Source organism: Labeo rohita, chromosome 16 (genome assembly GCF_022985175.1).
Source record: "Labeo rohita strain BAU-BD-2019 chromosome 16, IGBB_LRoh.1.0, whole genome shotgun sequence".
Taxonomy (NCBI): domain Eukaryota; kingdom Metazoa; phylum Chordata; class Actinopteri; order Cypriniformes; family Cyprinidae; genus Labeo; species Labeo rohita.
Genome location: NC_066884.1, coordinates 37,482,540 through 37,508,160, shown reverse-complemented (window position 1 = coordinate 37,508,160; position 25,621 = coordinate 37,482,540). Strand labels below are relative to the sequence as shown.

Here is a 25,621-nt window from a genome sequence, read left to right as displayed (position 1 = left end):
TAATAATATGCCTTTTTGGCATCATTGTTTGTGTATAAAGACTGACACAAGCCAAAACCACAGAGATTAACTTTGTTTATTGAAGTTCATAAAAAAAAGAAAGGAAGAAAGGCTATACAGTTATCATGACGTTAAAACATTCAGGAGTCCAAAATGTATGACTGATCCACAGCGTATCAGAACACAATGCTTTTGTATTTAGGGAAAGTAGTCCTGTGTCTGTCAAGTGGCTTCATGCTGCATATAAGTGTTTAATAATTAAAACAGTGCAGCAAAGCAGCCAGACTGACATGTACAGTAAAGTCCTGCTTTAAATGTTCAGTGTTCTGGTATATTTAATAGAAGTACAATGTGAGCAGGGATCAAAACCACTCGAGCGAGATTACATCAGTTCGGAAATTAAACTCACAGACTAATACAGACTAACGTGCAGTGGCATCCGAAAGTCTGAGACCATGTCAATCTGAGATCCTTTCATTTCAATTTGGATACACAGTCTAGGGTTTCAATTAATATAATACAAATAAATGAACATGCATTTCCAGATCATTAATCATGAGTAAACAAGTGTGTTTGATCATGTGACTCAGAGGTTCTTGCATCCATTGATCCTCAAGATGCTCAGATGATGAATATGATCATCAGGTTTTAATGCAGAGACACATCAAATATCAAATTCATGTTCATTTTATTACTATACTTATGATGAAACAATATGAAAAAAAATGCATTGGATGTTCTCAGACTTTTGGACCTCACTGTATTACAGTATATTTACATATATAAGGTTGTAAATGAACCTTTTTGCATTATTCAATTTAAGATATTTATAATAGAAAAAGTTAATGAAGGCATCAGAACGAACTGACCCTGGAGTGGAGAAATAATTCAAACAAGAACAAAGGTCTCACCATTAATAATTAGTTATATTGGATTCAGTGTAAAATCTTACAATGCTAAGCAATTTTTAAGACAATTCAGAAACAATTTACTTCAAACACAAACTCAAAAGTAAATGTATCATATTCTTTAGGTTAATTTCAAACCAGTGGACATAAACATCTCCTTTAACTAAGTCTTCTGCCCCAAAATAATGGCAAAATAGGGTAAGGAAGACAGTTTTTCATCTTATTTCTCATCTATAGCTACAGCACTTCACCAGTCACATCCTCCAGCACATCATCACTTTCCAGAGCCTTCTGTCACATCTTCAGATCTCCTCTTCGCAGTCTCACTCTTAGCCTTCAAATCCCTCACCCAGAATCTGCTGCAACTCATGACTACAAGCTTTAGTTCTAGAGGTTTGGGGTTCAGCAAAATACATAAGACAGATGGAAGGGGGGACAAGAGACCAGAGAGCTGAGAGCCTCTTCACATCACACTTTCACAAACTCTTTTCCAAGATCCTTTCCAAATCTTTCTATATATATATATAATCACACTCCATTTTCCTGCTTTTGACTCCAACAAACAGTTCACCTGCTTCTCCCAGAATGCTCTAGAATACCTTGTCTTTATTCAGCATTAAAAAATAAAAGTTTTCAGAAAACGAAAAATCTTATTTTGGGTGGGAAGTACTCAAAGGAACAATTCACCCAAAAATTATGGCAGCAGAAAAAATTATAGCATATGTGGAATGATATGAGAGTCAGTAAATAACCATAGAATTTATATTTGGATGATTCTTCCATATTCTTTTCCATGTGCACTCATCCGAAATACATAAACACCTCTTGAAATATTTCATTTTTCTGATAATGTAATATATAGAGAATACACATTTGATCTGCTAAAGCCTAAATGATCTAAATGCATTTAACTGCACTTAATTCTCTCATATTGGTTACTGTCGGCAAAAGTGTAAAATCCGCCTCTCAAAGGTTCAGTTATTCAGTAAGACAGTGGCAGTAAACATTAGTGGCCCTGTTACATCAGCATCTCTGGCTGTCAATCAAAGGCTCTACTGTATTAGTGGGGCGGAGCGATCATTGGTCACCGTCTTCCTGAGTCGAATATGGGCGAACGGGTTGATCCTGTGAAAAGGAGAAGTTTAAATGAACTATCCCATAAGACATGGAGAATGCTAACATGCTATTCTGAATACTAGCCTTACCTGGTGGGTGATGGAGGCGGGGGGGTGAAATCAGTCGACATCTGAAGAACATGAAAACACGCCAGTGTCAGCAGAATGTAAGCCAATATATTCTAAATACTAGCATGATTTAGACAAAAAGAGAAATAAGTGAACGCATACAAAAAAAAAAAAAAAAAAAAAATATATATATATATATATATATATATCACTGTCTCATCAGTGGATCCTGTGCAGTGAATGGGTGCTGTCAGAATGAGAGTCCAAACAGCTGATAAAAACATCACAATAATCCACAAATAATCCACACCACTCCAGTCCATCAGTTCGCATCTTGAGAAGACAAAAGCTGAAACAAACCCGTCATTAAGACGTTTTAACTTCAAAGTGTTGCTAAAATAGAAGTTTATAATCCATAATAACACTTCCTCCACTGAAAAAGTGGTCTGGTCTGAATCAGGAGAGAAATCTGCACAGATCAAAACAGCTCTGAAAAAATATGAGGCTGGATTTTGATGTGAGAGACAACAGGAGATGGACTTTTTCACTGGAGGATTTTAGTTTAAAACATCATGATGGATTTGTTTCTTTTGTCTTCTCAAGATGTTAACTGATGGACTGGGGTGGTGTGGATTACTTGTGGATTATTGTGATGTTTTTATCAGCTGTTTGGACTCTCATTCTGACGGCACCCATTCACTGCAAAGGATCCATTGGTGAGACAGTGATGGAATGACACATTTCTCCAAATCTGTTCCCACAGGACATTTTCAGCAATTTTTCATTTTATTCAAATAGTAATAAAGTCACAGGTGGTGGTTTCTCTTACCCTGTCTTTCAGACGCAGTCTCGGGCTCATCCTGCTGGTCTCGGGGTTCATCATACTGTAGGGTCGTGGTCTGAAGGTGCTGATGCGCTGGGATATGACGCTCCTCTCGTCCTCGGAGTCAGGACTGACCTGCGGCATCTGACCCGACGGGGGAAGCCTGTCCAACTGACCCATACTGGTGCTGTTCACCTTAGACAAAGCAGGAGGACTGGAGCCATGATGAGAGACAGAGAAAAAGAAGGCAATTATGGGAATGCAAGCCCTTTAGAAGCAGCAGCAAGATATTATGTCATTAGAATAAGGCTTTGTTTTTCCTACAGACCTGAGATCTTGTCCAGGAGTGCTGGGGAATGGCTGTGTGTAGGAGAAGGGAAACCAGCCTTTTCTGTGAAGGACAGTTCAGAACATCAGCATAGCAATAAGATGAGAATCTGAATTTCTGAGACACCATAATCCTAAACAGCAGCTCTCATAAGTTTGTTGTAAAAGGCTTGCTCAGTGCTCATGCAAGACTGAAATGGAAAAACTGGAGAGAAAAAAAGAACTGCTGACAAAGAAAAGTCTGTTCACACCAAGTGAAATGAAATGCACTGAAGTCAAAAATATGTATTAATGCATAATAATTAATGCATGATAATACAGATTGCACTGTATTTTAGACACATGATCCCAAAGCTCACACTTCATTGGTTGGTGTTTTTTTTTCCTGTCAAACCTACTGTGTATATATATATATATATATATATATATATTTATATATATATATATATTATAAAAACAAAAACATGAAGATTAGAAATGTTGCTTTGGTAGAAAACGTGTGTATATATATATATATATATTTCTATTATGTTTTTTTAATTTAAATTTCAGTCATTTAACCATTGTGCCAAAGAAACATTTCTAATTTTCATTTAACATACAAAAATGACTGAAATTAAGGCTAAAATAAAAATGTATCAAAATGTAATAAAAAAAAAAAACTAATAAAAACAACAGTAACACAACAAAATCACAAAAAAAAACAAATTTCTATAAATTTATACATTTATAAAATAAAATAAAATGCAATTATTCTTTAAAAAAACTGAAATTAGAAGAAAATTAGAAATGTTGCTTTGGCAACTAAGTAAGTTTAATTATTAAATTACAAAAACTAAAATACAAATGAATAAAAACATACATTAAAAAAAACGAATAAGAAGACAAAAACAACAAAAATGGGACAAAAATGAGACAAATTAAAAGAAAACTGAAAATATAAAAAACAATTTAAAAATAATACTAAACAGTATATTAGTATATTCATAATACTAAATAAACACTGATCCTCAGACAAAGTTTTGGCCCTGGAGTGAGTAGATCCATATGAATTCATTGTTTTGAAGGTTCTTACTCTTGGTGTGAACAGGCTTTAAAGTTGCTTTGACCAAAAGGGAAAATCTTGGTTTATGCCAAACCACTGTAAAACAACCATATAAGCCTTGTTCTAAGAACAGGCCCCCCAAATTGTGGATTTAACTATGCACCACAAATCAGTACAAAAATGATGCATAGCTAATGTTTAATTGACCCTAACTGAATGACTGATGGTCAGTTACCGTCCCGTCCGCTCATTCTGGCCGTAATGCCAGCCGTCTCTGGGTTCACTGATCAGCAGGGAAAGAGTGTCACCGGGCAGGAAGGACAACAGACAAGAGCCTCCTCCTCCACCACCTCCTCCTCCTCCTCCACGGTCTCCTGCCTTCTCTCCCTCACAGGAGTCTGGGGAGTGAGGAAACAGAGCCTCCACACGGGACGGAGCAGAGAGAGGAAACACACGGGGCAGAGTCGCACCTGAACCATCACACCGATAGCATATAATTAATAGACAGAAAGAAAAAGAGCTCAGAAAAGACACAAAAATAAAAACAGAACAATCTTCTTTTGGTGTTGTCAGTTCATAGTGTGTGTATATATATATATATATATATATATATATATACAGTGGGTACGGAAAGTATTCAGACCCCCTTAAATTTTTCACTCTTTGTTATATTGCAGCCATTTGATAAAATCATTTAAGTTCATTTTTTTTCCTCATTAATGTACACACAGCACCCCATATTGACAGAAAAACCCAGAAGTTGAGATTGAGATTTTTGCAGATTTATTAAAAAAGAAAAACTGAAATATCACATGGTCCTAAGTATTCAGACCCTTTGCTGTGACACTCATATATTTAACTCAGAGCAAGACACATGAAAGCCCGCATGGGGTTTGCTAAAAAACACCTGAAGGACTCCAAGATGGTGAGAAATAAGATTCTCTGGTCTGATGAGACCAAGATAGAACTTTTTGGCCTTAATTCTAAGCGGTATGTGTGGAGAAAACCAGGCACTGCTCATCACCTGTCCAATACAGTCCCAACAGTGAAGCATGGTGGTGGCAGCATCATGCTGTGGGGGTGTTTTTCAGCTGCAGGGACAGAACGACTGGTTGCAATCGAAGGAAAGATGAATGCGGCCAAGTACAGGGATATCCTGGACGAAAACCTTCTCCAGAGTGCTCAGGACCTCAGACTGGGCCGAAGGTTTACCTTCCAACAAGACAATGACCCTAAGCACACAGCTAAAATAACGAAGGAGTGGCTTCACAACAACTCCGTGACTGTTCTTGAATGGCCCAGCCAGAGCCCTGACTTGCACCCAATTGAGCATCTCTGGAGAGACCTAAAAAGGGCTGTCCACCAACGTTTACCATCCAACCTGACAGAACTGGAGAGGATCTGCAAGGAGGAATGGCAGAGGATCCCCAAATCCAGGTGTGAAAAACTTGTTGCATCTTTCCCAAAAAGACTCATGGCTGTATTAGATCAAAAGGTGCTTCTACTAAATACTGAGCAAAGGGTCTGAATACTTAGGACCATGTGATATTTCAGTTTTTCTTTTTTAATAAATCTGCAAAAATGTCAACAATTCTGTGTTTTTCTGTCAATATGGGGTGCTGTGTGTGCATTAATGAGGAAAAAAATGAAATTAAATGATTTTAGCAAATGGCTGCAATATAACAAAGAGTGAAAAATTTAAGGGGGTCTGAATACTTTCCGTACCCACTGTATATATATATATATATTTTTTTTTTTAAATTTAATCAAAAATGGTGAAAACAAGCACACACCCATGAATCCCTCACGAGTGTCGCTGGACTGTCTCCTCGGCAGCGGCAGTGTGGAGGTGGAGTAGAGATCTGGACCCTTCAGCACATTGACAGCAGCGGGAGAGCTGGACAGCGGGATGGGTGTGAGTGCACGGAACAGAGGGGCGCTGTGGGGCAGCGGAGGGCTGTGGGGGGCCGTTAGGGGCGGAGTCAGGCCCTGCAGGGAGCTGTGGGAGGAGGTGGAGGTGTGGCTAATGGAGGGAGGAGACTGTAACCCAGACACACCCAATGTTGGCTGGGAGTGTGCGTGTCCATTACTGGAGGGGTTCTGGTGAGACTGAAGACCTGGGACAGACTGTGAGAGGCTTTCAGACTGAGATGAGCGCTGCTGCTGCTGCTGCTGAGAACGACTGCTGCTGTCACCATTCAACAGAGGCGGGACTTCCTGTACAGACAGTCTCTGAGAGAGGAAATCAAGCATCATTAGTTCTATATCTTGATTAATTACATGGGAATTCAGTGGAAACCAAGACTGATATTATAAGATATCCCTCTTCTGCAGAAAGATTTTTTGGCCTTCATTATTTGGTAAGAATGGAAAATGTATTATAACAAAATTAAAGAAGTTTCTTTCCAACAAAATACTATACAGGACTTATCCAGTTAAGCATTTAAAGTGAATTATGTATGGACTGGAAAAAGAAACAAGTTCCTATTTGTTTTATCAAATTTTATTATATATACTTACTCAAGATTATTTTGGAAGGATTTAGAAACCTATATTGAGTTTATAATGCAAATGTATGTATTTGGTGTGCTTTTGTATTTTTAGAATGATGTTTTGAAAATTAAAGAACAATACATTATACCATTATTTATTTTATTAGGAAATTATCATATAAAAAGTTTTTCATATTTTATAAATAAGATTAAAAAAATCATTTTGGAACAAACAAAACAAAACTTCACTGAAAGCATGTAAGAAATCTCATAAAATAACTGAAATGTATATAACCTGTATAATATAATATAATATAATATAATATAATATAATATAATATAATATAATATAATATAATATAATATAATATAATATAATATAATATATATTATACTATATTATATTATATTATTATAATATTATTAAATTATTCAGGGGTGCACATATGTTTTTTAGCCTGGTTTTCATAAGAGGTTTGGTTTGGTCCTCACATTGCACAGTGTGAAAATAAAATAAACAAAATGAAGTGTGGTAATACAATTATATTTTAACATAAAAAGAGAGCATTAAATAAAAATACAATTATTAGTAAACTTAAAAATAAAATGATAATATTTACTTTTTTATATGAATTTTCATTATATTAAAACCTAAAATTGGTTTTAAAATAAGGTTGCCAGCAAGAATTTTATTATATTTATATTATATTATATTATATTATATTATATTATATTATATTATATTATATTATATTATATTATATTATATTATTAATGTCATTAATAAAAAAATACTAAGTCAACAATTCTATTTAAAATTATGTTTTGTTAATTTAGATAAATAATTTAATAAGCAATGACAGACAAAGCAGAATCCCTGTAAAAGAGATTCATCTGACAGGTAAATTCATTAGGTTACTTATATACAAGCATATCAATATTTGCATATTTAACTGCCAATATTTTAATCAAAGATATGCCTTAATAGTAACACAGATTAAATAAACTGAAATGAAATAATTTCACTATAGGTTTTAATGAATAGCGAAGATTTATGAAATGTACATCTAACTCATGAAATTACTGAAAAATTGCCCAATGATTTACAGTAAGTACTAAATTTTAAAATAATAACACTAGTAACAACATGCCACTAGTCCTTCTGTGTCTATTTTTAGCTTTTCACTTCAAAATAAAAACAGTATTTTTTTACTCCACAGTCACAAATCCATCAACAAATACACACAAAACACTTTTGTATTCAACTTTGAGCATAGCCATTCATTAAATGCCCTTATTATTTCACTTAAAAATCAATATGAAAAGAGGGAAATTATATTTTACATAAAGAACATGAATCCTATTTTTTTTTTTTTTTTTGCATTGTGATAATCTAATAATGTAATTATGTATGTGATAAACCAGAGCTGCTCACTTGTTCTCCAGGTTGAGTGATTCCCAGTTTAGCGTTGCGCAGGACCTCTGCTAGTCCTGCTCCTCCAGAGCTCTGGGGAGCGGTGTGGCGCAACAGGTTCAGCGCTCGCTCTGGGAGTTTGGTTGGCTGGGCACATGACTGTTGCCACGATGACAGCTTCTGAGACAACAGCTCTCTCACCTACCAAACAAAATCACTTCTTTAGACTGTTGAATGATATATACACAGGTTTCAGACCATCTTTATCTTATCAAACATTCATACTTGAAATGAAATACTTCTGTCTAAAACACATTTGCTGCCAGAACCACACCAGAACCATCCAATAGAGTCTTTGAACTCTTGGATAGTGATATATTGTAAGTGCAATGCTGTACCAGGTGCGCTACCAAGCAAGTTTACTACATTAGAATAGCCACACATTTAGAGCTGGTTATGTGTTGTAAACATAAAAATGCCTTAATTTATAAGTCATACAGTCTGGTGGCAGTGTTTTGAGCTCATACCATAGTATAGTGCAAGGAACTGCATGATAATAAGTCTTTATTAAACTGCCCCATAATAAAAATGTGAATAATAAGGAATAAAACTTGTTGGTGTTTTACTGCCTCTAGTGTTCATCTCAGCTGCAACTGCAGTGAATTGAACATCCATGTAAGTAGAAGTACATTCGTCCAGTGACCCTGTTGTGTCTGCTAGTCCTTTATAGCATGAGTTAGCTTGTTGAAGCTCTGTAGTGTCACCTTGCAGTGGTAGTTGATGAGGATCTTGGTGACTGAACACTGACGGTCCACCAGAAAGCAATAGCGCCGCCTTTCTTCTGTCAGAGCGGAGCGGTAACCGACTGCAACCAGAGAGTCCAACTCCCCCTGCCGACGACTCATCAGCTCCACATACTGTTACAGGGAGAGAATTTAAATTAATTCAGCTTTAAATAGAATATTGAACATGTACAGTAAGAAAGCCATGTGTCATTTTTGTCAGCCAAACCCTTTAGGCGTAAAATATTTTTTTACATTTGCATGATCATGGTTCTCTAAAGTCAGTCACATGACATGCAACTAAACAGATAAAGTACAATATCTTTATTTTATTTAGAAAGTATTTTATTTTGACTTTGCAGCTGGACTTTAAAGTGGACTCACACCCCTTTTTTTCCTGTCTCAGTCTACATTATATTCACACTAGTGTTTTAAGAACCTAATCAAATAAAATAATAACAATAATAAACAACAATACATTTTAATACAATTAATAAAACAATTATTTTTAATACAAATAATAATTATTATTATTTATGTTTTAACTAATTATAAAAACATAATATTATAATTATATAATAATTTAATAAAAATTAAATATCTAACTAAAAAAAAGATAATAATGATATTAATATTAATCATGATTAATATTTACATTACAAGTTAGAATATTCATATTGATGTCTAAAATTGTCACTTCTAAATGTTCAGATGCACATACCTTTCACAATTTAAATCACTTTTTTTTCGACAAAACACTACTGAAATGCTGTAAACATTTCTCTTTACAAAAATGCTGGAAATTATGCAAACATGTAAATAAGGCAAATCTAGTGCACACTGCATTCCCAAATGCATTAAACTCATAGTATATGCATTTATTAACTGAACTCCCGTTTGGGAAAACCTGCCTTATTTGGTGTGCTTTTTATTTTTAGAATGACCTTTTTTTTTTTTTAAGTAAAGAACAATACATTATACCATTATTTATTTAATGAGGAAAATATCATAAAATAATTGTCCACTTCAAAAACAAAGATACTCACCCCCTTGTCATCCAAGATGTTCCTGTCTGTCTTTCTTCAGTTGTAAAGAATTTATGTTTTTTGAGGAAAAGATTTCAGGATTTTTTCTCCATATAAAGGACTGATATAGTGCCCCGATTTTGAACTTCCAAAATGCAGTTTAAATGCAGCTTCAAACGATCCCAAATGCGGTTTTAAACAATCTCAGCCGAGGAAGAAGGGTCTTATCTAGTGTAACGATTGGTTATTTTCTATAAACATTGAACTCTGTGTATTCTGGATCAAGACAGTTAGGGTATGTCGAAAAACTCTGACCGTATTTTCTCCCTCATCGCTGCAGAAGTATCGACCCAGTCTTTGCAAAGTGAACATGCAAAGAAGATCAAACACCCTTAACAAAAAAGGTAAAACAGTGATATAGGACCATTTTGAAGTTGAGGGAGAACATGAGATGGGAGTTTTTCGACATACACTAACTGACATGAACTGGAACAAAAACAGTTTAGGCAGAGTAAGACAAGACGAGTATTTGACATTAAAAAGTATATATATTGTATTATTTTTATGAAAATAACCGTTCGTTTCGATGGGTAAGACCCTTCTTCCGTGGTTGGGATCGTTTACAACCGCATTTGGGATCATTTGAAGCTGCATTTAAACTTCATTTTGGAAGTTCAAACTCGGGGCACCATATCAGTCCATTATATGGAGAAAAATGCTGAAATGTTTCCCTCAAAAAACATAATTTCTTTACGACTGAAGAAAGAAAGACATGAACATCTTGGATGACAATGGGGTGACTACATTATATGTGAATCTTTGTTTTGGAAGTGGACTTCTCCTTTAACTAATGAACTCCCATCTGGGAAACCGTGTCTTAAAGGGCAAACTCACCCAAACATAAGCATAATGTTGTTCCAAATGTTCCTTTAACTTTTCCCTTTTCATTGAACACCTCTGTCATTTTCTCCTGTATTTTTCTTTCTTAACGTCTTTCAGCCTGGGGTCCTGTTTTACTTCATCTTTTCCCCTCTCTCACTCCAATGTTTTTTCTATACCTCAGTGTTACTGTTTTCTGGTCCCAAATCCAAGCTGTTCCGGATATCTGCTTAATCCCAAAGTAAATGACTTGTTCTTTGTCTTTCTGACCCGAAAACACGTTTAAAGTAATGCTCGTGATAGCACAGCCCAGGCCTATACAAACAGAGATAGACTCGCTCCTGAACAAACACGTGCTGGAGACACACATGCTCACATAAACAAACACTTGTTCACACATGGAGGAAAAGACTTCCACTCACAAATCAGCTTTAATATGTAGGACACAGGGCCGCACAGACGGCCTTTGCTCCGCTCAATCGGCCTTTATGAGTCATTGTATACAAACTACAAATGACTGGCAGTACATGACATTCTACACTAAGTCTTCAGTAATGAACACAGCAGTCAAAGAACTGGCAAGCAGCACAATTACTCAGTTCTTTAGCAGACGCTTTAATCCAGAGCGACTTACTGTTTATTTACTGCCGCGCCAATTGGTCTGAAGTGAACGTGATTTCGCTTTGAAGGCAATTGTGACCGGGCCGAAGTGGGATCAAATTAACTCTAAAAAGAACTTTAAAGTTACTGAGTCACATTACAAAATTTTATTATTATTTAAATGTTTGGGGCCAAATCAAATGTCAGGAAAGCCATTTTTCTGTCATGTGACAAGAAAACCATAAACAGGAACTGATATTATAAACAGGACTGCTGTCCACCCTCACGACTCTAGCAAATACTGGATATTTCCACCTTTTAATCACATGGAAAGTTAAGTCAGATTGTTGACCGTTGAATTGTATAAAAACATCATCATATTCATTATTCAAAAATTCAAAATTAATTTAAAACAAAACAAAACATTTTAATTGTGTATGCTCGTATTCAAGGTGTAAAGAAAAGATATTACTTTTCATTAAATCAAGTCATCCAATTAAAACTTTTGTTGAAAATGGTATGAAAAAATGGTAAAAACATGAATTTTCATCTTTTAAATATGAGTTTTAACCCTCTAAAGTCTGACATATGAAATAATAGAGTTTTTGTTCAAAAATGAAGTAATTTATTGATCTTTTTTACAAAAAATGAAAGCTGCAATTAGCATTGAAAGGGCCCTTGCACCCGGCCTCACCACCACACGGTGGCTTTAGGAAAACAACGAACGGTGAGCAATATGCATTTAAAGTGGTAAGTATAGAAGGATTTTATATGATCCATATAACGTCGTATGAGCCAAACTTCCTGCTACCAGGTGGTGGCACTACGACTGAACATTGGCATGAAGATGTCTTCAGGTCAGCACTTTTATCAGACTTATGAAGTTTGCTGCAGACTGAACATGGTATGTTGAGTGAATTAGTGCAAAGCATGACATATACTGTCACCAACAGGTGGCGCTTTGATTATAACTGAATATTGACCTTTACATGTCTTCAGGCCAGATTGGACATTGCATGCCTGGATTATAACAACTTCCTTTTTCATGCGAAACTTCAAAGTATGTCAGGCCGCCGGACATGCCCTTCAATGAAAACTCAAGATCTTTGCAATTTAAAGGAGAAGTTCACTTCCAGAACAAAGAGAACAAAATTGAGATAATGTACTCACACCCTTGTCATTCAAGATGTTCATGTCTTTCTTTCTGCAGTCGTAAAGAAATTATGTTTTCTGAGGAAAACATTTCTGCGTTTTTCTCCATATAATGGACTGATATGGTGCCCCGATTTTGAACTTCCAAAATGCAGTTTAAATGCGGCTTCAAATGATCCCAAATGTGGTTGTAAACGATCCCAGCTGAGGAAGAAGGGTCTTATCTAGTGAAATGGTCGGTTATTTTCATTAAAAAAATACAGTTTACATACTTTTTAATGTCAGATGCTCGTCTTGTCTTACTCTGCCTGGACTATTTTTTTTCCGGTTCATGACAATTAGTGTATGTCGAAAAACTCCCATCTCATGTTCTCCCTCAACTTCAAAATGGTCCTATATCACTGTTTTACCTTTTTTGTTAAGGGTGTTTGATCTTCTTTGCATGTTCACTTTGCAAACACTGTGTCGGTACTTCTGCAGTGATGTAGGATGATTTTGAAATTATTTTTGAAGTTGAGAGAGAAAATACGATTGGACTTTTTCAACATCAGAATACACAGAGTTCAGGGAGAGCAAGACAAGATGAGCATTTGAGGTTAAAAAGTGTTTAAACTGTATTTTTTTTTAATGAAAATAACTGATCGTTTCACTAGGTAAGACCCTTCTTTCTCTGCTGGGATCGTTTACAACCGCATTTGTGATCGTTTGAAGCCGCATTTAAACTGCATTTTGGAAGTTCAAAATCGGGGCACCATATCAGTCCATTATATGGAGAAAAACGCAGAAATGTTTTCCTCAGAAAACATAATTTCTTTACGACTGCAGAGAGAAAGACATGAACATCTTGGATGAACATCTGTAAATTTTTGTTCTGGAAGTGAACTTTTCCTTTAATGTCACAGAGGGCTTTAGATTACACTGACCAAATTTGACGTTGATCTGTTTAAATTTCTAGGTGGAGTTTGTTTAAATACCACGCCTGAAAATGGCAAAAATGGCACAAAACTTGATTAGAAAATTCAAAATAACAGACTTCCTGTTGGGTTTCGGACTTCGTACAGGAGAAGTTTTCTGTAAGTATTGGTGTGTTACACGTGTCTACTGAATTTTGTACATGTATGTGAAACACAGCTTGAGGGACACTTCATTAAAATGTTATAGGTGGTGCTATGGAGCCATTTTGCCACACCCACTTCTGAAACCCATATCAGGTGTAAATTTGTACTACTTTTGACAAGTGTTCGTGCTGCCTTTAAATTTTAAGTTTAGTCAACATGAAATGTTATGTTGTACTACATGAAAATATGGATATTTGAGTTGAGTAAACTTAAAGGCAGCACGAACACTTTTTTTAAGTTGAAACAACTTGTTTTTTTTTGTTGTTTTTTTTTTAACAGTGCTGATGATCAAATTTGAGACTCACATTTAAACAAGATTTTCCTAAAAAAGGATGTATCCAGTCCGGTAAGTGTTTATCTGGAAATATTACTAACAATATCTTAGTTATTCTCACGTTTACTTGATAAAAAACTGTAAAGATTTGACAGCGAAAAGACACGTGAAGCGCCAGCTGAAGGTGGATGTTTGTACAATTACACTAAAACACGTTTTACTTGATAAAAACTATCAATCAGATGACAGAAAGCCTGTAGTATATTTTGTTTAGCAAAGTTTTGATCATGCTGATCATTTAGAGGCCTTATAAATTCATACCTGCATCTCTCTGTCTCCATACTTGTTAGGATGGCGACTAGCTTGACTCTTCCTCCGCAGCTTTTTCAGCTGTGATTGGCAGCGCTCAATGGATTCCACCTTTGACTTCCTCTCACTCTGGTACTTCTTCAGTGTTGCCTGGACAAAGGTTTTCCAACAGAATTTCACGTTTCTGGCTTCATTTCAATATTTATCTTTTCTGATTAATTTACTCAAAGAGTTTACAAGACCAACTCTGTGTTTACTTGTTTAAGCTTCCCAACTGAGTAAATTCAGTAGGTTGTTTATTTCTACTCACAGTCAGATATTTGATGTCTAACTCCAGTTTCTGCTCCAGTTGAGACAGCAGCTCTGAATGAAAGAGCTTCAGCTGCAGACAGACAGAAAACACACATTCAATCAAATACAGTTAGCATGGAAACAATTAATCACTGGAGCCCCAAAACATTTTACTAATTTAAAACAGTCATGCACAGCACATTGAGTACTGCGTTTCTTCATTTGATGTATATGACTAGCATTTCTTTTTGCACTCTGATATTTTGTCTCAGAACGTGATTTCTCTACATCACCTGCTAAAGAAATTATTACAAAAAACACTACACATTACAGTTTTTGTTTTACAATTTCTACGACCCATTTCTCAACGTTTCGGTCATTAATAATACCACACTAAAATTCTAAATCTAAAAAATGAAATTCATGCTGTTTGTGTCTTGCTTCCCTTGCCCTCATGTATTCCTGCTATTGGTTCCTTAGTTCTATGTGTCATGTTCTCATTGGTTGTTCTAGTTATGTGTCTGTTTGCTCATTGGTTGGTTTGTGTCATGTGACCTTCATTGTTTGGTATAAGTAGCCCTGTTGTAGCCATTGTCTGTTATCATGTATTGATGTTGTAACCCAGCTGTTGTCGAGTCGAGTTGGAAAAATTATAATTTATTTTGTTAACTGTATTTACTACTTGTATTAAAATGTGTTGTTGTTGTTAGTGATGGGCAGATGAAGCCTCGTGAAGCACTGAGGCTTTCTTCTGACTGTTTCGGGAAAAGATTTGAAGCTTCAAGAGTGTCAAAAACAGTGCTATCTGGTGGTTAGTAAAAAAACAAAGCAGTCATAATTCTGTAAAAGAAGCTCCGTCGGACGAAGCAGCCACCACACTTTCCATAGATCGACACATGTTACGTGCACAAATAAAAGCCTAACTTTGTGTGTGTTTGTATGTTGAATTTCTGTCTCTGATAAGTTAATTTACCCAAACTATGTCATTTAACCCTCTATTTTTGGGTTTTTAAATAAAATGAGCCACCCATTTAATGAATCAATGCTATCTTAGTAAAGAAGAAGTCAAATACTAACAAATAAAATTGCAAAGAAGTGGTCACATGACCCACAGGGGTCTATTTTGTTTCCTCTTTCAGGACATGTGCACATGTCACATGACTCCATATTTTGTCCAGAGAAAGATGCATTTTTCATCAATTTTCATTGATATAATTGCCAACAAAAAATCTGAATCACTTTCACTGGTTAGTAAAGAAGTATTTTCAAAAACTTTTTGTAATATATCATCAAATATATCATAAGAAATTACAATAAACTGCATGTTGCCTCAAGGCAACATTGTACCGTAATGGAATCACATATGGCCATACCAGGCATATAACATAGCATACGTGTATATGATATTTGTAAGAAAAAAATTTGAATTATCTAAATGTATTTGGATTTTTGCATGATATTGCAATGCATTTATAAGAATTGTAATTCATATACAATATCTGCACATATTCTGTTGAGGGGAAGTGCTTCCTCAGCTTTCACAAGCAGTGAGGAGTCATTAGTGAGGAAGGAGATTTTACATGCATGTGCTTGTGTGTGTGTATGTGCATGCTTGTAAGGATAAGTTATATATTAGCATAAGGTTATGATAATTTAATTTTTTTTACTTTGAAAAAACTCTAATTATAATGTTTTGATATAATAACAGATATGATAGTTTGGTTATACTTGTGATCCATGATGGTACAGTGTTGCCTGAAAGCAACATGTGGGTATAAAATCTTACTATTTGTTAAATATGAGATGTGCAAAACATCAAAAGTGTGATAAATCTGTTTGTTCAAATGTTTGATTAAAGAAATTGATGTTTTAAATAAATTTATTATTTTTTTTTCTGCATGAAAATATCAAATGTTTCATTTTGTCCATTGTGGTACAATGTTGCCTTGAGGCAACAAACTTTTAAAAAATAAATAAATAAAAAAATAATAAAAATGTTTATTGATATTGTTATAGTGTCCAATTTTAAGCAGGAAAAACATCACAAATATTTTTTTCCTCATTGATATCATATTGCGTACCGTAGAGGGTTAATGCCAGTACGAATCTCAATATTAGTAGAAGAATAATGTACACATATGAATTGCATATGGCAAATATGTAATTTTCCTTAAATAATTTATATTCTTCATATTACTTGTATAACTGAGTATTTATAATTGAATAAGTCTGAATGAAAATTTACTAGCAAAGTTTTATTTTTCATTATCATCATTTTCTTTAAACAACAGATACAGAACAATACAACAGACATTATACAGCCAGGGGAACAATGAGGGGAAAAAGAGAAAAGAAAAGAAAAGAAAAGAAAAGAAAAGAAAAGAAAAGAAAAGAAAAGAAAAGAAAAGAAAAGAAAAGAAAAATTACAATCATAGACATGCATGACTTTTACATTACTCAAAAATTTTTGAACACAAACAAAATATTTTCCAATTCTTTTTAAAACACTGTGAAACAGACTAATGATAAAAGCTTTGTTATTCACATTATCATAATTTAACTACCCAAAAACTACATTTTCAAAATGCGGATTAAAATTGAAGAGTACCTTTTTTTTTTTTTTTTTTTTTTTTTTAAATAAACAGAGGCATCATAACTTTTTAACATAACTACAATGCCAGAAGATGTGGGGTACAGTTTCCAAGTGCAAAGAGCAAAAAGAGTAACATCAATATCCTTCTTAAATTTAACTTGTAAAGTAGATCTGGGGAATCGAACCTGACATGCAAAGTGAAACGCGCACATGATTGGACAGAAAGTGAGGTTGTCGATCACGTGACTCTGGGAAACCAATACACGCCCCGATACAGGGCTTTACTAGAAATTGTGTCGCATACGCGATACGCACATCGAAGCTTCAGTGTCATATGTAACATCACTAGTTGTTGTTTATTCTTATTCTTTAATTTAATTAGGTTCCTAAAACAGTAGAGTGAATATAATGTAGATTGAGACACACAACAAATTGTTATTACTACTGTGCCAGCAAAAAGGTGGAAGAAAAAAAATCATCTAATTTGTTAGAGTGTACCTCTTGGTAGTGTTTTTAGGTCAAGTTTGTTGGTTGACAACCTTTGCTGTTATGGAGAAATGAGCTGATTTGTGAATTATATGAAGTGTTTTGGTAGTTTTCGTGCATTTTAAATGTAAAATGTACTACTATTCCGTGCTCTAAGTTGGTAAGAAGAACTGTGTGATTGTAATTGACTCACTTTGGTAAGAAAGAACATGCTAAGAATGTGCAAGAAAAACTGAACTTGTTTTTACAACAGACCACCACATACTATGCATACTATCCTTAAACTACACAGCTTTTCTTTGCTACTGAGATTTACTCACCACATCCTCTAGTTGGACCTGGATCTGCCGATGAACCTCTGCCATCTGGAACAATGTGTCACCTAATAAGAGTTATGAGATGTCAAAGACAATGCACACAATTAGAAAAGCTCAAGCATGAGAGCTGTTTTACAGCTTTTATCACAATTTACAGACGTTTTAACAAACGTACTATCATACACGACCTGAAAATGACATCTCACTCACTGGACCTGACTTCACAAGGTCACAATCATTTTAAAGTTGCATGTTCATGAACTTGCATAAACTGAGGACTGTGATGTATGTGCAACTATTTGTCTGAACATATTTGAAAAGAGCAATGTCTTCCTGTAGAGGATGTGCTATGTGTGGCATTGTCTGTCCATTCTTGCGTTTCATTGAGGGTGAATTTGTGGCGTGTTTTGTTGTTGGTTCCAGTGGGCCGAGCCGTGGATGTTGGCCTTCTTTATCCCCTACTGAGCAACAGTGTGTGTGCGGCTTGGCATCTCTCCGTCCTGCCTCCCTCCCTCCTTCTCGTCCACCCCCGCTGTTTTCAGCAGCACAATGAGATCATGTGGTGTTGTTAATCTTTCAACAAAGGCCGCTCTCTCTTTTGCCCCTCTCTTGCTTTCTCTTACTTTCTTCATCTCCATTTTATCGTACAAGCTTTGCCTCTTCATTCTCTTTTGCTGTACTCACTCGTTTTTAGGCTTTCGTTTCCTGTAAATGCTGATGTACTATGAACTTGCACAATGTAGTTATATTTACTTACATTTTTACAGTCAGTTCTCACCACTAATTTTACTCTGCCGGAAGTGTTGCTTTAGACACAGATTTGAATAGCCATAGTTAACTAAAACTAAAATTAAAACCATAAAAACAGAAAAATAAAAAAACTGAATTTGAAAAATATGTATAAGCTAAGTAATTAAAATAAGAAATGTCACTTTGACAGCTAGCTGAAATAAATATATTTATATAACTATAAAATATATAAATATAAAACTGTAAAAAACTAAATAAAAACTAAAAATGACAAAAACACAACAATATAACATTGTAGTTATAGTTACTTACATTTTCACAAACAGTTCCCACTAACTTTACTTGGCTGGAAGTGTCACTTTGAATAGCCATAGTTAACTAACACTAAAGTTAAAACCATAAAAAAGGGAAAAACTGAACTAATTGTCACTTTGGCAACTAGCTGAAATAAATATAAATATATTTCTATAAATATAAAAAATATAAATATATTTATATGATATATTTCTATAAATATAAATATATTTTTAGCTAGTTGGCAAATTACATTTTTCATTTTCTTTTAGTTTAATCTGATGTTGCCTACTTAAATAACTAAAACTAAAATGAAAATAAGACTTAATAAAAACTATATAAAACTGTATAAAGCTAAATAAAAACTAAAAATGACAAAAACACACAACGATATTACTAAAACTAAAAAAAAGGTGACTTGACTAAAATGAAAATGAAAATGGAAAACAAACAAACAAACAAACAATATATATATATATATATAGAGAGAGAGAGAGAGAGAGAGAGAGAGAGAGAGAGAGATATCATGGGAACCTATAGCTGTAATTTAAAACAAATCACTCTCTCTCTATATTTTTTTTTTTTTAAGTCAACATTAAGGCTATTATTGATGATGTAGTGTCATTTGCAGAAAAACAGACTTTGTAATTCTAAAATTAGATTTGGGTCATTTAACATCACAATATTATAAAAATTAACATATGGCAACATTTGTGCTTTTATTGAAACAACAGTCTGTAGCAGCTTGTTTTTGTCCTGATCATCACAACCTTCACATAAATCCCTCGTAATGTCTCTTTAAGTGCAATAACAGCTTGCCCTGTTACTTATCTTTCTCAAAAACACATAAAAAAGAGTTTAGTTCTAAAATAAACTCTTCCCATCCAGTCACATGGAAAACTGCGATCTGAAAATCATCTGAACAATGATTCTGAACTATGCCGGTTCATTTGAAATTATTAAGTGGAATTACATGACAACATAAGTACTTCAATTGCAAGTGTACTGTATACTGCATTTGCAATGACTTAACCCTGGTGCAATAATTAGGTTGTGAACCTGACTATACAGTTAGTTTGAGAGATTATTTAACTTTGAGGACATTTATTTACTCAAATCTTTCTGGTATGTTGACTGTGTTTGGGTTTGAAGTGTCTTACCCAGCTCTTTTGAGCCCTGGCTGTCACTGGCCAGCTCTCCTAGTTTGACCAGAGCATCAAAATAACCCTTCGCTGCTACTGTGACACCTGGAGAGACAGACAGAGAGAAACACACACACACACAGAGAGAGAGAGAGAGAGAGAGAGAGAGAGAGAGGGCACATTACATCAGTCTGTGTACTACAGAATGCATGATTGTTGTTTGGCAGGCGAAGTGCTGATGAACATTCATCAGAGTTTGCTCATTACAAAGAAAAATGAACTATTAAGTAATGATGTCTGACCCGTCAGAGCCTTTTCATAGTGTTTGCCCATGGTGACAAAGTTCTTCAGACTGGGGTTGAACTGGTCCAGAATGCCCTGATTACAAAACCAGCAAAATATTCAATCAGGACACAGCAGCAAGCATTTTAATCAGTAATTAGAATACAAATGCACGAAAGAATCAGACAACAGGCAAACACCCACTAATAGCGATTTTTGGCTGTCATAATAGGACAAATGATCGTGTAAGTGTCAGTGATGCTTCACTGAAGTGATTTTTCATTCATAATATCATTAAAAATACAGTTCACAATGTCTGAAATATACATTTAGAATTCATTTCTATTTTTTGTGGCATTAAAATTAAATATGTCTAGGTGGTGTTTAAACCACTTAAAAAAAGAACTAAGTGCTTTGGCATTTTTTATTATCTTTCCTAAAATAAATAAAAAGAAGTAGTTTTTTTTTAATATTTTATCAGTTATATAAAATTACTCTTTCTTTCTCTAGTACATATAGACAAACATGTTTTTTTCATTGCTTGCCAAGTAATTTTTTGTGTGTTATAACTATAATGCTGTAAAAAAGTTAAAAAGTGGCACATAAATTATATAATAAAGAGGTTATTATATTTTTTCCATTATTATGTCAATTTTTTGTTGCTATATACAAACAAACAAACACAAAGAAAACATTCTATTTTTAAGACCTTGATGCACATGTTTAAAAAACTAGATTTTTAAAAACCTCTTTTTATCATCTTTGATTGTTTTTTACTTTCATGAACACATACCTTGTAGACATTTTCTGTCATTTTGTTGACCTCATCTGATCGTGACATTATGCTTCTCTCTCCAGATCAGTTCACCTCACTTCTAGATTTCAGGAAGTCACAGCACACACGGCTACAGGGAGAGAAAGAGACCAAGAACGTGAGACATAAAGGATGAATCCGGCTCATCCAGTGTGTTTGCATTACCTAGAGATCTGCTTTAAAGAAGAATTTTTCCATACTATGAAAGTTAGTGGCTACTGTCACTTTGGTTACCCACATTCTTCAATATATCTTCTTTTGTGCTCAGCAAAAGAAAGAAACTCCTACAGGTTTGGAACAACTAAGAGGACTAAATGATGACAGAATTTCCATTTTTGGGTGAACGATCCCTTTATGAAATTGCAACCATAATGTTTAGATGTTTAGAACATTAAGTGTTCTCCTGCTATTTTTCTAAAACATTGAAATGAACTAAAGTGGTGATAACAGCCCCACTGTTTTGAGGAACGCTTTCCTCTAAATGTTATAGCATTGCTGAAGGGATTTGTTTCTGTTCAAGCACAAGAGCATTAGAGAGGTCAGGCATTGTGTGATTGTATGATTAGGCCAGACTCGCAGCCGTCAGCCCAGTTTATCTCAAAAGTCTGGACTCATCAAGATCCTCCAATGGTTTGTCTTGACAAACCATTATTTATGGATGAGCACAGAGATATTATCGTTCAAAAACAGGAAACCAATGTTGGAAGAAATGTCTGCAATATCACTGCATGCTATAGTGTCAGGATTTTCCTTCAGTCCAAACCATGGAAAACCTGCACAAGCCCCAGAGACTGAAACCAAACCATCAACAGAAAATTACCTTTCATTTATTTATTTTTCTGCAGAAATTTGACTTGTTTTTTTTGGACAGGTAGAATCCTATATAATTTTTAAGCAAAAAATCAGGCTTGCAGTATTGCTTTTATCAAGTGAAAAAAAAAATAGCACACAATTCATAATGTTTTAAATAAACAGAAAATTATAATGTTAATTCTATAATATCTTAAAGTCACATTTAGTAGATTAGGGCAGGATAATAATCTTTTATTGTGACAATATAAACAATCAAGCTCTTAAGATTTGCTATTTAGTATATATAGTTTTACATGAGTATACTGTATACAGATAGGATTTTTGATTAAACCGTTACTAGACATTACATAGCACACATTTTCAATAAAGAATCATTTTATTAACCAAACTGATTTTGCTTTTAAATCTAATATCTGATATAACAAAACTTAAAAAATAAAAACAATTTGATAAAATTGTTGTGACAAAACGTTTCATGGAGCTTTTACCTTTTTAACATACACACTTCATAATTTTTTATTTTATTTTTTTTAAATATGGACCACCCCTGTTAGTGACTTTCAAGAGATTTCATAGTCTGAGTCTGGCCAAAGCCATTCTAATACACTGTTATTGCATGTTTTAAGTTCATGAAATTGAGTCTGACATGTCGCAGTGCCCTGGAGGAGAGCGGTTCTTCCCAAGCCCAAGCGCAAGAGTCAAGCCGCTGAACAAACACTGCGCTCACACGGTTTCCTTTCTGGAAAGATCGCGAATAAAAGATTCCAGTCAGGATTACCCATCACATAAAGCTTCAGCTCTGAAGGCCAGTGTTTTCAGCAGGTCAGCGCTCTCATGTGTGTTAGAGGAAGATTAGGAGGAAGAATTTGACCTAAATGAAGAGATGGAGTGAGACCCCCCAAAAAACAACATTCTCATCATATGACACTTCATCTAGCGTCTTCTCTTCCCTTGTTTTGCTGTGATTCACACTGACAGCAGAGGTTTGACTCATGGTTCAACCGTTACTAACAAAATTATTCAAACGTTATTCACCCAAAATTCATGTCATTTATTTTTGCTGAGTGTCATTAAAGACTGCTTGACAAATGCAGTTCTCTTTCTTGCGTTAATTTCTAGTTGAAACAATATTTTTTTTTAAAGAATGTTTTAATAATGTTTCCGTTAAGTCATAAAAACATTATTTCTAAATATTCTCTAAATGTTCAAAACATTCAGTTTTTAAACGATTTCCTTATTACACAAACATTAAGGGAACGTTCCATTTTGCAAACAGGAATGCTACTCTTAAATCTTCTCTGAACATTCTGAAACAAGTAGTAACATTAAAAAAATTGTTGGATGCACAAGCGTCAGTAGACTGGGAAGATTTAAAATGTTGGTTCATTCACAAATTTGTACGAGCTTACACTGTGGAGATGGAAGACAGAAGACAATGAGTGCAGTGATGAAAAGGGGCGGAGCTACATAAAGACTACAAATAATGTTCTGTGATAATGTTTTGAGGACATGATTAAAGACCAAATAATGTTGAACAAATGCTCCATTAATGTTACTGCAAGAACGTTTGTTCATATCTTGGGGAGAATCTTGCCAGAATGTTAACCAAAGTTTTGAGACCATTGCCTGTCAGCTAGAATTACCCCTAAGTGACAACACTGAACCTTATGTAGCCCTAAAATCTGCATATTAGCACCACAGAGTAATAACATGGAACGCTATGCATCGGTTAGGGGTAAATAATGCACAAATTTGTCCCTTCCAGGCTTCTGCCCCAGTGACAAGGGCTCATCCCTTTTTGCAAACAGTCAGCCTTTAGTTTGCATCACAGCCATCAACCATGATTTGCTTTTTGCTATTTCTGATTAAAACAAATAATATTGGGGGCGGGACATTCCTGTTCTACAGTGCATTTGATTGGACAAAAATGTGTCAGCAGCTCGGAGTGCAACATGAGTCATCTGAATTTATGTCTATTTTCCTGGAAGAAAAAGACTGTAAATTTAGGTGAGTACATCTGCAAAAAGTTACATTTTCTCAGTAAATCAAAGCAAAAACACATGATAAATTATTAAATATGATTAAATATTTTCTAGGACTAACACCACAAAGAAACACATTTTAATTTTAATCTTCAGTGAATATATAATTGTGTGCATATTTTTGCTCTTTATTTGGTTAATTGTGATGTAGCAAAATTTTGTTCTCTTACTGTGGTGATTACAGTGATGTTATTGCAATGATATAAAGATGAAAAATGAGGTAACAGTGAAAGGCTGTAAGCGCTGGAAAACACGTGATGAAATGCTATGGACATGGCATTTCAATAGATAGATGTTTTCATGATCTTTGCTGCTTCTCAATGCAATAATTCATAATCAGCCAACCTATTTATTGGGCTGGAAATGTATTGAAAGTTTAGAAAAACAAACAAAACAATGCAACGTTATCAGCCTGAGAATTTACAATGCAAATCACGTCCATTAGTGGGTTAATAATCGCATTTTCATGTTTCTTTTAAATGCCACTTGTTGCCTTTAGCAGATTGTTAGTTTAACTGTATTATTAAGTGAACGAACTCCAGCGTTTTGTGTAATATGGAGGAATTTTCTTACCTTTTCACTGTTCATCGTTTCCTCTGCGCTTTGTCTTGCGTTTTTTCTTCTTAGTCGCCGCACTTTTCCTTCTCTGACTTTAACTTCTTCAGTGGTGGGGGTAGTCAGTTTGTTTGACCCAGTAAATCCCTCGTCCACCCCTCACCCCTCGCCCTGTCTCTCCCAAACTCCTCACTGAATCCAGGTCACAACACACTCAGTGCTCATTGTTCCTCCGATCACACTCCTTCATGCGCACATCAAACTTGAATCTTTATTCCGCTCAAAATGTCCATTTGCGGTCGCTATGCAGAGCTCGAGCGGCTCGGTCGCTGTCTCTGTCCCGGACAATGTCTTCTTACTCTCTGTCTGTGTCTCTCACTGGGACTGAATGTCAATGAGGTAACGGGACAGCGCTGTGAATAGCGCCTCTGCTCATTACAGGAGCCCCACACACACTGGGCTCTCTCATTCATACATTCATACACTTCACTTTTAATTCCACGAATACAATATCAGAAGTGGCATGTGCAAACAAATGATGCTAGACCCTTTTCTCACGTTCCTTTTAATTGGACAATGTTTTTGTTTGGTTTTTAATTAATTATAACCAAAATGGTTTGAATTTAACTTACTAATATATTTAGGCCTGTTAAAAAAGGACCTTATGGTTGATTGGTCAATAGAGCTGCCATACTGCTATGCAAAACATTACAGTAACATCTGACCAATACTCTGAATTGAATTGAAACTGAATTCTCTATGCAACTGTATCTAAGGACTTTTTTGTCTTTTTAAAATTGTTCTTACTAGAAATTCCGCTCAAATCATTTAATTAGAACGTTTCATATACTAAAACCTTGCTTAATCTTCTTTGATAAAATCATTGATGCTAATATGTGAAACCTTAATT

The 25,621-nt window shown here is 34.8% G+C and overlaps 1 protein-coding gene across 1 annotated transcript; it reads right to left on the bottom strand.

Annotated features, from left to right (window-relative positions):
* Window positions 1-62: 62 nt before the first annotated feature.
* On the bottom strand, window positions 63-25,126 carry zgc:158689 (uncharacterized protein LOC791177 homolog). The gene is made up of 15 exons (XM_051130636.1): window positions 24,730-25,126; window positions 21,281-21,392; window positions 20,508-20,583; window positions 20,224-20,310; window positions 18,023-18,084; window positions 14,643-14,714; window positions 14,345-14,482; window positions 8,958-9,110; window positions 8,215-8,394; window positions 6,081-6,519; window positions 4,523-4,757; window positions 3,244-3,306; window positions 2,922-3,129; window positions 2,114-2,154; window positions 63-2,033 (listed from the first exon to the last, which is right to left on the bottom strand). The coding sequence occupies exons 2-15, from the start codon at window positions 21,326-21,328 to the stop codon at window positions 1,961-1,963; spliced, it is 1,875 nt and encodes a 624-aa protein (XP_050986593.1). The 5' UTR covers window positions 21,329-21,392; window positions 24,730-25,126; the 3' UTR covers window positions 63-1,960.
* Between the last annotated feature and the right edge of the window lie 495 nt (window positions 25,127-25,621).